General features: G+C 38.4%; 1 protein-coding gene and 3 non-coding genes across 4 annotated transcripts; 2 read left to right on the top strand and 2 right to left on the bottom strand.

The window, feature by feature from the left end:
• The first annotated feature begins 1,029 nt into the window (after window positions 1-1,029).
• Window positions 1,030-1,247, top strand: LOC148084301 (small nucleolar RNA U3). The gene has a single exon (XR_015710783.1). It is a non-coding gene; the product is annotated as a small nucleolar RNA U3 (small nucleolar RNA).
• A 2,172-nt stretch (window positions 1,248-3,419) lies between these two features.
• Window positions 3,420-8,372, bottom strand: LOC148084300 (major histocompatibility complex class I-related protein 1-like). Its single transcript, XM_087787392.1, has 8 exons — window positions 8,216-8,372; window positions 6,813-7,079; window positions 5,736-6,014; window positions 5,263-5,553; window positions 5,003-5,104; window positions 4,865-4,882; window positions 4,676-4,732; window positions 3,420-4,586 (listed from the first exon to the last, which is right to left on the bottom strand). The coding sequence occupies exons 1-7, from the start codon at window positions 8,265-8,267 to the stop codon at window positions 4,677-4,679; spliced, it is 1,065 nt and encodes a 354-aa protein (XP_087643518.1). The 5' UTR covers window positions 8,268-8,372; the 3' UTR covers window positions 3,420-4,586; window position 4,676.
• A 2,225-nt stretch (window positions 8,373-10,597) lies between these two features.
• Window positions 10,598-10,810, top strand: LOC148084299 (small nucleolar RNA U3). Its single transcript, XR_015710781.1, has one exon. It is a non-coding gene; the product is annotated as a small nucleolar RNA U3 (small nucleolar RNA).
• An 876-nt stretch (window positions 10,811-11,686) lies between these two features.
• On the bottom strand, window positions 11,687-11,899 carry LOC148084298 (small nucleolar RNA U3). Its single transcript, XR_015710795.1, has one exon. It is a non-coding gene; the product is annotated as a small nucleolar RNA U3 (small nucleolar RNA).
• Between the last annotated feature and the right edge of the window lie 764 nt (window positions 11,900-12,663).

Raw genomic sequence — 12,663 nt, 5'->3', positions numbered from 1 at the left:
AAGAACTCTTGTTGCCTCAGTAGACTGGTTTTAAAATGTTCAACCCGGTTCACTCTCTCATCTCCCTGCTATTCTGCATACTGCTCAGCATGTCTAGTTGTATAATGACGTTTCAAATTGTATTCCTTGTGCACCGCAACTTTCTCTGTGCAAATAAGACATGTCGGGGTGCCCCTGTGCTCAATAAAGAAACATTGCATCCCCCACTTTTCCTGGAATCGTCTTTGTTCATCACTAACCTTTCTCTTCACTGCAGGCTTTGAAAAAGAAATGTTAGGGGTTGTGGAATATATTTGTATTTAGCCGTCGCACGGAGAATAATGTTATTTCCACAATGTGTGTCGTTCTGCTTTTCCTCCCTACAGCGACACCGCGGTCGGCCGAAAATAGCACCGGGATAGCGAGTGCAAAAAAGTGACGACTCCCGGAGTGTTATCCGGCGTCATATATAAATATATGTAGTGTTCATCGTGTGAGGCAATGCAAATTAAACAATAAAAAAAAAAAAAAAAGGTTTGAATTGGTCCAGGTTATCGGGGACTGTTATTACTGAAGGACATGAACCTAAACACCATGAGATTATTAAATGTGTAAATGAAAATCAAAGTGTTCACACTTTTGTATTTATTTGTCAAGGGGAGATAAGATATAGAACTTTTCCATCCGGTTGGTATAAACAATTTTTAAACAACATTTTGAACGTGTTCTTTTTAAGATTTTATTTTCATGATGATAATTACACTTTATTCTGTTTATTTTAAGATAATATATAACCATAATTTAAGATAATAAAACTGATTTGATATTCTTAATTTATCAGACTGGTTTTCTTATATTTCTCATGAAAATATATATGTAAAGAATACATTCAACACAATATTGTTTAAATTATCATGTTGTCCAGTTTTAGATTCTGTAAGTGAAAAAAGAAAGTAAATACAAATCAAACAGCTGATGTTTCTGTTGTTAAACTGCACTGCCAGTGAAGACATGTGACCATGTGATGGGGTTTCATTCACGTCCTGACAGAAGTTTATACTATACTGTCAGGGATCATTTCTATAGTTCTTAACTTAAGAAATGTGTTTGTAAAGTGTTTGGTGTCACTAACCATGATGAAGAGTTGTGATATTCCTTCCTGAGTGTGAAGCAGACAGAGAATAATGATTCACTTCATATGTTCACTGTCATTGATGATCCTTCTTTACTTCCTTGTGCAGTATTGAGAGGAATATGATCAGAGTGGTTGTTGTGTTCAAGACAATATACTACCCAGGAAATTTTACTGCAGTTCTCTTTATACCTTTTCCTTTTTAAAGTTAGAGACAAAAATTTACATTCAATGTAATGTAGCAATTGAAGCATAGCCTTTGTTGAAATTGACAGACTAAAAAATATCCAAACCTCTGTGGTGCTCGTCTGTAACATCGCTCTTGTACTGAAGCCTTGACGACATGAATTGTTCTGGAAAAATGAAATGAGTCAATATTTTACTAATTTGTAGCAGCTGTTTAAACGATAACTACAGCTAACAACCGATATAGACCAGAAGTACTCCAGGTAAATATCAAAGACAGTAGACTATGAGAAGCTCTGGAAGCACTCGCGAGAGTTTAACAGAACAATTCCTCTCGTCAAGGCTTCAACACAAGACAGACATTACAGACAAGCACCACTGATCTATAATTGGTAGTGAAGGTTTTATGAAGCTTCATGAAGCAGTGTCATTATTTTCAGAGTCCACTAGATGGTCGTCTCTGGACTGTTTTCCTTTGTTTTGAACAACTGTTCTAATTAAACTTCATACATAATTTTTAAACTGATGGCGCCACCTACTGTCCTGCAAACAACATGACATTGTGTCATGAAGCATCATCAACCCATCACTATTTAGATTTTTTAAGTTCGTCATTTTGGAGAAAGATGAGGACAAAGACCATTGAGCATGATTTGTAGTGCAGTGTCATGTTGTTTAGAGGTCAGTAGGTGGCGCCTTCAGTTTACTTCTCCTCTGTATCCACAACTTGAATACTGGGTTTGATCTTTGACCTCTTGTGTCCCGGCAGCTTCAGGTTCTGCTCCGTGATGCTGCTTTCATCCTCAGAATCCCACGACTCTGATGAGTCTACATAGTCACTCTCAGACCCACTTAGTTCCACCAACGCCACCTCCTGAAGTTGTTCACACAAGTCATGAGGTTTAGCTGAAAGCTTGAATTCAAGAACACAATCTTTATCTGACTTGTCGTGAATCCAACTATGAACATGTGACTGAGAACGAGTACGACTTCCTGTTGACGATCTATTCTATTTCCTGTGATTCTGGTGAAACGTGTGCCTGAGAATGTTTTCTGTCTGAATTGTGGAACTAAAGCATTTGCTCAGTCTTCACCAGGACCAGATTAAAAGTATCTTGTATCACAGTTGTCTTGGTTTGGACCTGCATGATGATGAACTCACATTTGTAAATGACTTGTAACGTAACACATCCATATCAGAGCAAATAAAAAAACACATCTTGACCAGCGGTGGACAATTTATAATGAGGTCAAATTAAATACTGTGACTGTTGACGCACGAAATGTAGAATAAAAAACTAAATTAATCTAAATTGTGATCATTGCCATGACATTAAAACAACTATATCAGGTTATTTTATTATGCATTACAAACTATTGTAAACATTAAACAATATATTTTAATACAAAGGAAAATACATTTTAACAAGAGTTGAGTTTGATGTTAAAATGATTTTTTTTATTCTATCATTAACATTCTGACTTAGGTGAGCGACTCACAGCTAGGGGGCGATCTAGGTGGATTGTTGTGGTGTCCTCTTCCACGCTGCAAACAGAAAGCAGTTGAGTGCAGTGAGGGCGTGACACACAAGTCTCATAGAGGCACACCTGACTGGTGCAGGTGCTCGGGGGGCGGAGTCAAACATCCACACTGGGCGTCTCGCCACACCTGTCCAAATGTGTCGTCAGTGTTGCACATTTGAGCTCTGGCGGGATCTAAGATGGCGGCACAGGTGTGGCGTGAGATCGGCGTCTCATGGTTGTGTAACCTGATGAAGTTTGACTTGAGAGAAGCAGGTCAGAGAGCAAACCTCCACAAACACATTCAGCCGACTCAGCAGGAAACTTTGAATCAAGTTTCTACGTGTGAATTGTCGGCACAAGCTCTTCTGGATTTTTCTTCTACACAAAAGTGGACACAACTTATGTGCACCTGTTCAGCACAAGACCAGTTGATCAAAGCAATACAGTCATATTTAGGACATGAGTTGATCAGGAAACAGAAGGAGAGGTCAGAGATGTTGACCTTTCATAACAGCTGCACAAATGGATTCTTTCTGAGCCTCCACTGACCCTCAATGACAAGTGACTTTACTGAACATTTGGAGTCCAAACACATGTGGACGTTTTCTGTCCATTTATTTGAAGATCAAAACACACAAGAAATGAAGCAGCAGTTCAACTATGTTTGACAAGATTCTTCACCTCTGACATCACAACTGACGCTTCATTAACTACTGTCTACACACCAGGAAGAAAACACACAAACTATTACATGAACACAAAACTGTCTCTGTGTGTCTGTGAGTTTGTGTGTGTGTGTGTGAACACCTTTTTTAATTTGTAGGTGTATGTCTGTTTTTTTGTTTGTGCATGTGTTTGTTTTTGCATGGTTGTACTTCTGTTTGTTATTTGATGTTTATATACATGTGTTTGTTATCTTTTTATTTGTGTGTGCGCCTATTTTCAGATTTGTTCAACTGTTTCCGTGACTGTGTTTGGACATGTGTGACTGATTTTGTTTGTCAGTACCTGTTTTTAGACTCATGGTTGTGTGTACTTACTTATATATTTTCCATGTGTGTATGCATTTTGTCTTCAGAGAGGTGTGTGTGGGTAAGTGATTGTGTGTTAGTTACGCCAGAGAAGAATGTGTTAGTGTAGTAAGTATTTATGTTTGTGCATTTCTGTGTAGTAGTGAAGCACATGAGTGTGTGTTTGTCATTGTGTGTGATTGCTTTTTTGTGTGTGTTTGTGCATTTTTGTGTGTCAGAGATGCATGTGTGATGGTGAAGCATGTGTGTGTGATTGCATTTTTGTGTTTGTGTGTTTGTACATTTTTGTGTTGGTTAAGCATGCGTGTGTGTGTTTGTAGTTGTGTTTGAGTGCATTTTTGTGTGTCAGAGATGCATGTGTGTGCATCCTTGTGTGATGGTGAAGCATGTGCGTGAGTGTATTTGTGTGTTAGAGAAGCATGTGTGTGAGTGTTTGTGTGTGATTGTGTGTAGGTGTTTCTGTGTGTGCATGTATTTGTGTGGAAAGAATCATGTGTGTGCATTTATCTGTGTGTGTGTGTAGTTTTCATAACGGCTACTTGGAAGTTGGAACATGTGGATGTTCTAGAATTGAGCAGATGAACCAAGAGAAGCTACAAAGTGAGTCTTCAAGGATCAGATCACATGACATCCTGATGTGACTTTCAAACACATTTCCAGTGAAGGAACAAAGATCAGCAGCTCTGACGTCTGCAGAGTCTCAGAAGAAAAAGACGTTTCTTGGTCGATTCCTCCTGAAACACGGAGACAGAAAAATGTATCAACTTGTAAAATCATGCGTGAAGTGAGTCTTGAAGAAAAGTGACAATTATCATCCACTGACTTTAGTCTCTGTCCACGGGCGGATCCTTCAGATGGTCCAGCTCCGAGCTGGGGGCCGCTGTAAGATCACAAACCCTGTTAGCTTGTGTGCTTCTCACCAGCAGATGAAACTAGTGTCAACACTGATGCTAGCATGCTAGCACTCTGTCACATGGTCAACATCTGAGCTGAGACAAGATCATGTACTTACAAGACGAGTCAGAGTCGCCTGAAATGGAAAGAAAGAGGACAAATTACACCTGAAGAAGATGAACATAGAAGAGTTCCTCTGACCTCTTCTCATCTCTGCTGACCTTCTGATGATCTGGATCAAATCACAAACTCTCACCTTTCTTCTTCTTCTTGTAGATGAAGTATCCAACCACTGTGAGCACCAGAGCGGAGGCAGCGACGGCGGCCATGATGATGTACAAGGTCAGGAAAGTCCTGGCTGTGGATGGAGAGCAAAGTAAGTGGAGACATGATCAGGTGACCAGTGTTAGAGACGTGGTGGGGCCTCATTCAGCAGATCCATGCTGACCACACCTGGACTCTCATCTGGATGAAAGAAACCTCTGGAGACACCAAGAAGGTTCTGAAGACTCTTACCGTTGGTCAGGATGTTTGACGGATCCAGTTTGGTGACCACGTCTTCCGGAATGCCGTCCAGTTGAAACACACACTCGTACCTGGACCAGTCGTCAGACGGGAGTTTCAGGTCCACCATGTTCTGGAAGGTTCCGTCAGGGTTGGGGAGGATCTCTCCGTGTTCCACGTCCTCGTGCAGCTCCTCTCCGTCTTTGGTCCAGAACAACATGGCTCTGTCGGGGTAGAAGCCTGTAGCGTGGCAGGTGACCGGAGAGCTGGCTGTCTTCTGGAGGAGAGACACTCGTGGACGCTCTGAAGGGAGAGACACCACACTTCAGAGAGAAAGTCAAAGGATGGACAGAGAATGAAGGAGAGGAGGAGGAGGGAGGACAGAGGGGGGAGGTGAGGAAAAGAAGATAAGAGAGAGAGAGAGGACATGAGGAGAGAGAGGAGGGAGAAAAGGAGGAAGGAGAGCAGAAGGAGAAGAAGGTCACCTGTTCTCATCAAGGTTTTGCTCCCAAACTTCACAAACTTCTTCAGTTCATTTGGACATTGCTGGGTGTAATAGAACTGATTATATTTCTTGTTGCCTTCATTCTGGTCCCACTTGTGTTTGGTGATGACGGCCTGAGGACTCGGAGCGACCCAGGTCAGAGTCTGAAGGTCAAACACGATGAAGTCTTCTCCATCATAGCCGTACTGTAGGTAACCTTTGACCTCTCCAGTCTCATCGTCCCACTCACAACCGTCCATTATCTGATTGATGTGAACACCTGAGAGAGAAACCAGAGTGAGACCTGATCTACTCCACTGTTTAATACTCCACTGTGATCTACTCCACTGTTTAATACTCCACTGTGATCTACTCCACTGTTTGATATTCCACTGTGGTCTACTCCACTGTTAAAACTCCACTGTGGTCTACTCCACTGTTTAATACTCCACTGTGGTCTACTCCATTTTTAATACTCCACTGTGGTCTACTCCATTTTTAAAACTCCACTATGGTCTACTCCACTGTTTGATATTCCACTGTGGTCTACTCCACTATTTAATACTCCACTGTGGTCTACTCCACTGTTTAATACTCCACTGTGATCTACTCCACTGTTTCATACTCCACCGTGATCTACTCCACTGTTTAATACTCAACTGTGGTCTACTCCACCGTCACCTACTCCACTGTGATCTACTCAACTGTTTCATACTCCACCGTGATCTACTCCACTGTTTATTACTCCACTGTGGTCTACTCCACCGTCACCTACTCCACTGTGATCTACTCCACTGTTTCATACTCCACTGTGATCTACTCCACTGTTTCATACTCCACTGTGATCTACTCCACTGTTTCATACTCCACTGTGATCTACTCCACTGTTTCATACTCCACTGTGATCTACTCCACTGTTTCATACTCCACTGTGATCTACTCTTCTTCTCTGAACTTGTATGATCTACTCCAGTTTCCTCCTCTGATCTACTCTGTATACAAGATTGATGGTTCAGGATGTAAAAAGGTTGAACATGATTCAGTTTAAGGTCAAACATTGATTTTAAAGACAACAAACCTCCAGTTTGGTTGAATCTCTGTTTTGCTACTTCAATGTTGTTCTTGTTGACCTGCTGGTCATTATTTAAGATATTTGTGTCTCTCTCCCAGTACTGAGGATCATCTGCTGTGGCCTGGATCATCCAGTCTTGTTTGGGTACTTTTCTCCTGGTGTTGCTGTCGTAGTGTTCCACTTCAACTCCGTCCACATAAGTGACAGAAACAAACTCTGGGAAGTTTTTAACTCCAGCAGACGCAGTGTGGAACATCTGCATCGTGTGAATCACTGTGAGACACAAAAACAAAGTTTAGATCTTCTCTGGTTCTGATGACACAACGTTGTGATGCAGCAGAACAATCACATCTTCTACAAAGACAAAGAGGTGAAGAACAGAGGGACAGTCAGCAGTGACACAAAGTTCACGTCCACACACGGACACCAGCAGAACATCCTTCACACCTCACTCTCCAAGAACCCTGGCTAACTGGGACACAACTATAGAAGAAGAAGAAGAAGAAAAACTATTAATATTAATAACTAGATGAAATGTAATAAATATTTACAATAACACAAATAAGGACTAAAGAGAATTAAAAGAATAAATGGATGAATTAAGAAGAAACAGGAGCAACAATGTTGAAAAAGATCAAACAACTAAATTGAAATTGTTTTTTAAAAAAAACCCACAGATAATAAAATATTAAAACCAAGTTCATGGAACAAATTGAAGAATGATTGATAGAATAAAGATCATTGAAGGACATTAAGGTTAATGATGAACTTAAATAACATGAGTTTATATCAGTTTATAAATAACATGTTTCTGAAGATTACTGTTCAACATGATTGTAAATGTTTCATTTAGATATTTTAAGTCCAAACACAAGTTCAGAGCAGCTGCTTCACTGAGTTGCTCCAATAAACTGTGAGATCTGATCATATGTTGAAGTGAGCTGAGCTACAAGGTTGTCTGAACATGCGCACTTAAGAAATGCGACACTTTCTTTGTTTTTATTTCCTCATTTTAGTTCATGATAGACTTGTTTACTAAAGTCAAATCAATGAAAATTGTAAAAGCTCTTCTTGTGAGTCAATGAATCTCCTGATGGCAGCATCGTTTAAAAACAAGAGATCAGCTCATGAAGCAAAACTCTGGAGTCACTTTCTGTTCAGCGTCAAACAAGTTCCTCCGTCAATCAACAGAATTGACTCAACAGCGCCACCAGGTGAGCACCTGACATTGAGCTCGGATCTACTTTTCTGTGTACGACTTCTTCACGGTTCTGAGATGAAAAGTGAATCAGTGAAACACTTTGACTCCTCTGAGAGTGAAAAGGTCATGAAGGTTGTAGTGAAGAGTATTTGGAGAAATAAAAGGTGACGCAGGTGTGAACACATGAAAGTGGAGGAAGGAGACTCACTCGCAGTTGAGCTGTGGATCCACACAACAAGCAGAAACAACACCTTCTTCATCTTCAGCTCTTTTCTGGAGACTAGGATCCAACAAGTCTTCAGGTCGACGAACGAAGTACAAGTGAAAGCAAACAACAGACGCAGGAAGAAATATCTGAGCCAATGAGGATTCAGTGTGACGTCACGTCCAGATGGAAAGTGAAAGTAAACCAAACATGTTATTACGACTATTTTCTGTGACAAAAACTCCACTTTAAACTTTATTATTATTTCTTAGAGTCGTTCTTCTGAACCTGAAAGTCACGCAGAATGTGAACTATGGAATACCAGGAGTGTCAAATTAAAGTGAAGAGAAATATGAAGAGAAATAAAAGTGGATTGAATTGCTTTTTATTTTGACATACGATGATTTATATGTATAAACTTTCTTTCCTTCATATGGATTACACACTCAAAGTTTTTCTAAAATATTACTATGAAAGTAAAAAATAAACGACTTTTCTGTGGAGACGAGAAAAGCTTCTAGTGCCCTCTAGTGGTTAAAACATGACATTGAGCTCAAACAGTAAATACATTTGCATGATTTTAAGTCCTTTTTATCAATTCAAGAACCATTTTTATCATTATTTTACGGACAGACTTTTAAGTTAAAAACACTTGAACTATCTTCAGTTCCCTCCTGGTCAGTGAGCTCTTGGTGCTCTACGATCTCCAACATTGTATGGTCTCACGGGAAGTAAAACTGCCTGTTCTTGTTACTATTTACCCACAAACTTTAGCATGAACTGGCCCTCAAAAGTAAACCTGTCAGAGAAAGTAAAGTTCTCAGGCAACAGCAGGTTGAAAGTGGGGACATATGCAGTGGAGAAAATAAAATAAATAAACAATTGCAGGTTAATTATAGAATTAAAATATATCATTTATACTTAGTAAAAAAAAAAATTTGATTGGTTTTTAGTTGATGAATCTCATACAGAAATAAAGTTGTGTGATAAGCTACAATATTTAACTTCATCAAAATGTCTTTAAATCCATTTTAATTAACATTTTCAATTAGGTTTTGTTTTTACACACAAATAAATGTGATCAGTATCCGTACATGGTGATTGTCCTTATCTGCCACAATGATTCTTCCCTGACTGAATATCTTTTGACCGTGTTGTGTTGAGTCTGTAATGCTGCCAACAAAGTTATGAATCTACAAGTTTCCTGACACACTTCCACTGGGAATTGTTCTTGATGATAGTTTATTTAAAATAGTTCTTCTCACTTTTGTTTCTCTGTCAAGATGAAACATTAAACATTTCCACATGGTTGGTTTAAACACTCAATGTGAACATTTCGGTGCATGTGTTGAACTTTCATTTGGATTAATATGTAAGTTCACAGTATTGAGGCGAGGAATATGATCAGTGTGTTGGTTTTCCATTTTAAAAGTGTAAATATTGTCTCATTCTGCACTTTGTCCAGGACAGAACACAGTCTTCTCTTTCAGTCACACAAGCCTACTCTTGGGATGAAGGTTTTTGATCATCCATTGTGCCAACCAAGGCTTTTCTATGGTTTTCCACCAGTGTTTCCTCTTTCCTCTTGAGAACAGTGAGGCTGGAGGGTTTAAGGTTGATTTTAGTGGCACCAGAAGCTCCAACAAATCACTGGTTCCTCAACTGGTTGGCTCTACAACAAACAGAAGAAATGCTGACTCTGCTCCCTGTTCTAATGTTGACCACAAACTGTTCTTTGTACTGTAGTTCACAGAAATAAATAATATTTTACTCAACATTATTCTTAAAATGACATTTGTTTCTTATAATATTGACTTTACTCCATGTGTTTTGTAATAATGTAGGCACTTACTTTGAAAGCTTTATGGTTCATGGGTTTGATATATACATACATTTCATGTTGTGTATTTAATAGTGATGCGTTGATGAAGCCAAATGAAACAGTGTCATGTTGTTTAGAAGTCAGTAGGTGGCGCCATCAGTTTAAAAATGATGTGATGTTTCATTAGAAAAATTGTTCAAAACAATGGAAAATAGTGCCAATAGAGACCGCCATCTAGGGGACTCTGAAAAATAATGACACTGCTTCATAAAGCTGAGAAGTACAAATAACTTACAATACTTACAAAGTATTTTATTAATTGACATTTGCTTATTCTAATATTGACTTTACTACGTGTGTTTTTTAAATAATGTAGAAATGTTGAAAGTATTGTTGTGCATGTGTTTGATCTGTAAATACATTTAATGTTGTGTATTTAATGTGAATCACACAGTATCATGTTTGTTCAAACTAATGAATGCAGAAAAAAAAAAAAAAAAATCAACCATCACTATAATAGTTTGGTGTGAGGATGGAGTGTGATGTTGGTGCAGAGTTAAGTTAAGACTATACTTTCAGGGATCATTTCTATAGTTCTTAACTTAAGAAATGTGTTTGTAAAGTGTTTGGTGTCACTAACCATGATGAAGAGTTGTGATATTCCTTCCTGAGTGTGAAGCAGACAGAGAATAATGATTCTCTTCATATGTTCACTGTCATTGATGATCCTTCTTTACTTCCTTGTGCAGTATTGAGAGGAATATGATCAGAGTGGTTGTTTGTTCCTAACAAGATGGTTAAATGTCAAACTTTTCTATGAGTTTAGCAGTAATGGTGAGATAAAGCCTCATGAACCACTGAAGACTTCCATTTGAGTAGTTCATCCTTGGACCAAAGCTTTAGGATTCATTTGCTCTAACAAACCATCAAGTTTGGCATCATTTTTGCTTAAAGGATTCAGAACCAGAAACTTTTATTTGGCAGATTCATTGATTTGTTGGACTAGCAGAGATATGTGTTTGTATTTTGTTAAAAACATGAATATTTAAACATACGTACAACTATAACTGATATTCTTGTTGAGATATATTTTTGCTGATAACTTTGTTGTGAAATTAATCAGATAAATAAATGCATTGTTTATGAACATAACTTTTTTCTCCAGGATGCCTGATTTTTTAGGAATTCAATAGATTTACAGTAAACTAGTAAATTCTTCAGACTAAACTCTCTGGTGTCAATTGTGTGAGAATATAAATACTGTCTAAACGAAATAAGAAAAAAAGTCATGTTTAATTAAAACAGTTGTTCAAAACAAAGGAAAATAGTGTAGATACCACCATCTAGTGGAAAAATAATGACACTGCTTCATGAAGCTTCATCAAAACATCACTACTCTTCTTGTAAAAGCAGTCTGTCACAGAGATGAGAGCTTGGTTTTGCTGGAGCCACTAAATGAACCTTAAACCTGGTGCATCACTCTCCTCAAGAGCAGGAGGAGGAAACGCTGTAGTGGAAAAGAATAAAGTGACCACAATGAATGAGCAAGAGCATCTACCTCCAGTGGAGAGTTGTATGTATCTGTTCAAGGAGACAGTAGAGATGTAGATTAACATATACAAATGTTTTCATATATTGTCTTGAACACAACATCCACTCTTATCATATTCCTCTCAATACTGCACAAGGAAGTAAAGAAGGATCATCAATGACAGAGAACATATGAAGTGAATCATTATTCTCTGTCTGCTTCACACTCAGGAAGGAATATCACAACTCTTCATCATGGTTAGTGACACCAAACACTTTAGAAACACGTTTCTTAAGTTAAGAACTATAGAAATGATCCCTGAAAGTATAGTCTTAACTTAACTCTGCACCAACATCACACTCCATCCTCACACCAAACCATTATAGTGATGGTTGAATATATATATATATATTTGTCTGTCTTCATTCATTGGATAGCTCAGACATGAAACAAGAAAACAAATACATGCTATAATTCCCAGTAAATACACAACATGAGTTCTAAGGAGAGACAGTTTTTAATTTCAGGTCTGTTTGCTAGAACAAGATCTAAGGTGTGGTTGAAACAGTGAGTAGGTTCATGAACAAACTGAGAGAATCCAATTTATTCCATAATGAATAAATGAATGAGTGCACGAATGCTCCTACCCAGGTGCAAAACAAATAGACTCAGGGACTCATTCATCCCTCGGGCTATTAAATTGTACAATTCTGAGTTCGGGGGCAGGAGTGGAGTGAGAGTATCTGGATGTTCTGTTCCATGTTAGTCTTTGTATCCTTTGTCTTTGTTGTTTTTCTTTGACCTATGTTCTTTGTCTTTATCTTTAGACTTAGATTGTGTCATCATGTTCTTCCTCTTATGTTCTTTTCTTATTTTATTTTTTATGTATTATTTTTTATTGTTTATGAAAAATTGCTGGCTACTGGAAAAAAACAATTTCAATAAAGTTTTACCTTACCTTACCTTAATGGAATTGAAAGTATTAGCTAAACTTTCATGAATTATATCAACATGGATGTTAAAGTCAACAACAATAATCACTTGGTCTGAATGAAGAATCAGGCACATGTGGCACAGATGACGTCTTCCTTGAGTCTG

This window comes from Callionymus lyra, chromosome 3 (assembly GCF_982586985.1).
Source record: "Callionymus lyra chromosome 3, fCalLyr1.hap1.1, whole genome shotgun sequence".
NCBI lineage: Eukaryota > Metazoa > Chordata > Actinopteri > Syngnathiformes > Callionymidae > Callionymus > Callionymus lyra.
This window is presented reverse-complemented; position numbering and strand designations above follow the sequence as displayed.

What these genes read in the sequence shown, in the direction of transcription:
- LOC148084300 (XM_087787392.1), bottom strand. Translation starts at nt 8,267, where the DNA reads ATGAAGAAGGTGTTGTTTCTGCTTGTTGTGTGGATCCACAGCTCAACT. An exon ending in CAAAACCTTGATGAGAACAG is followed by an intron (nt 5,554 to 5,735) that starts GTGACCTTCTTC and finishes CTCTCCCTTCAG; the next exon opens with AGCGTCCACGAGTGTCTCTC. An exon ending in GTCAAACATCCTGACCAACG is followed by an intron (nt 5,105 to 5,262) that starts GTAAGAGTCTTC and finishes CTCCATCCACAG; the next exon opens with CCAGGACTTTCCTGACCTTG.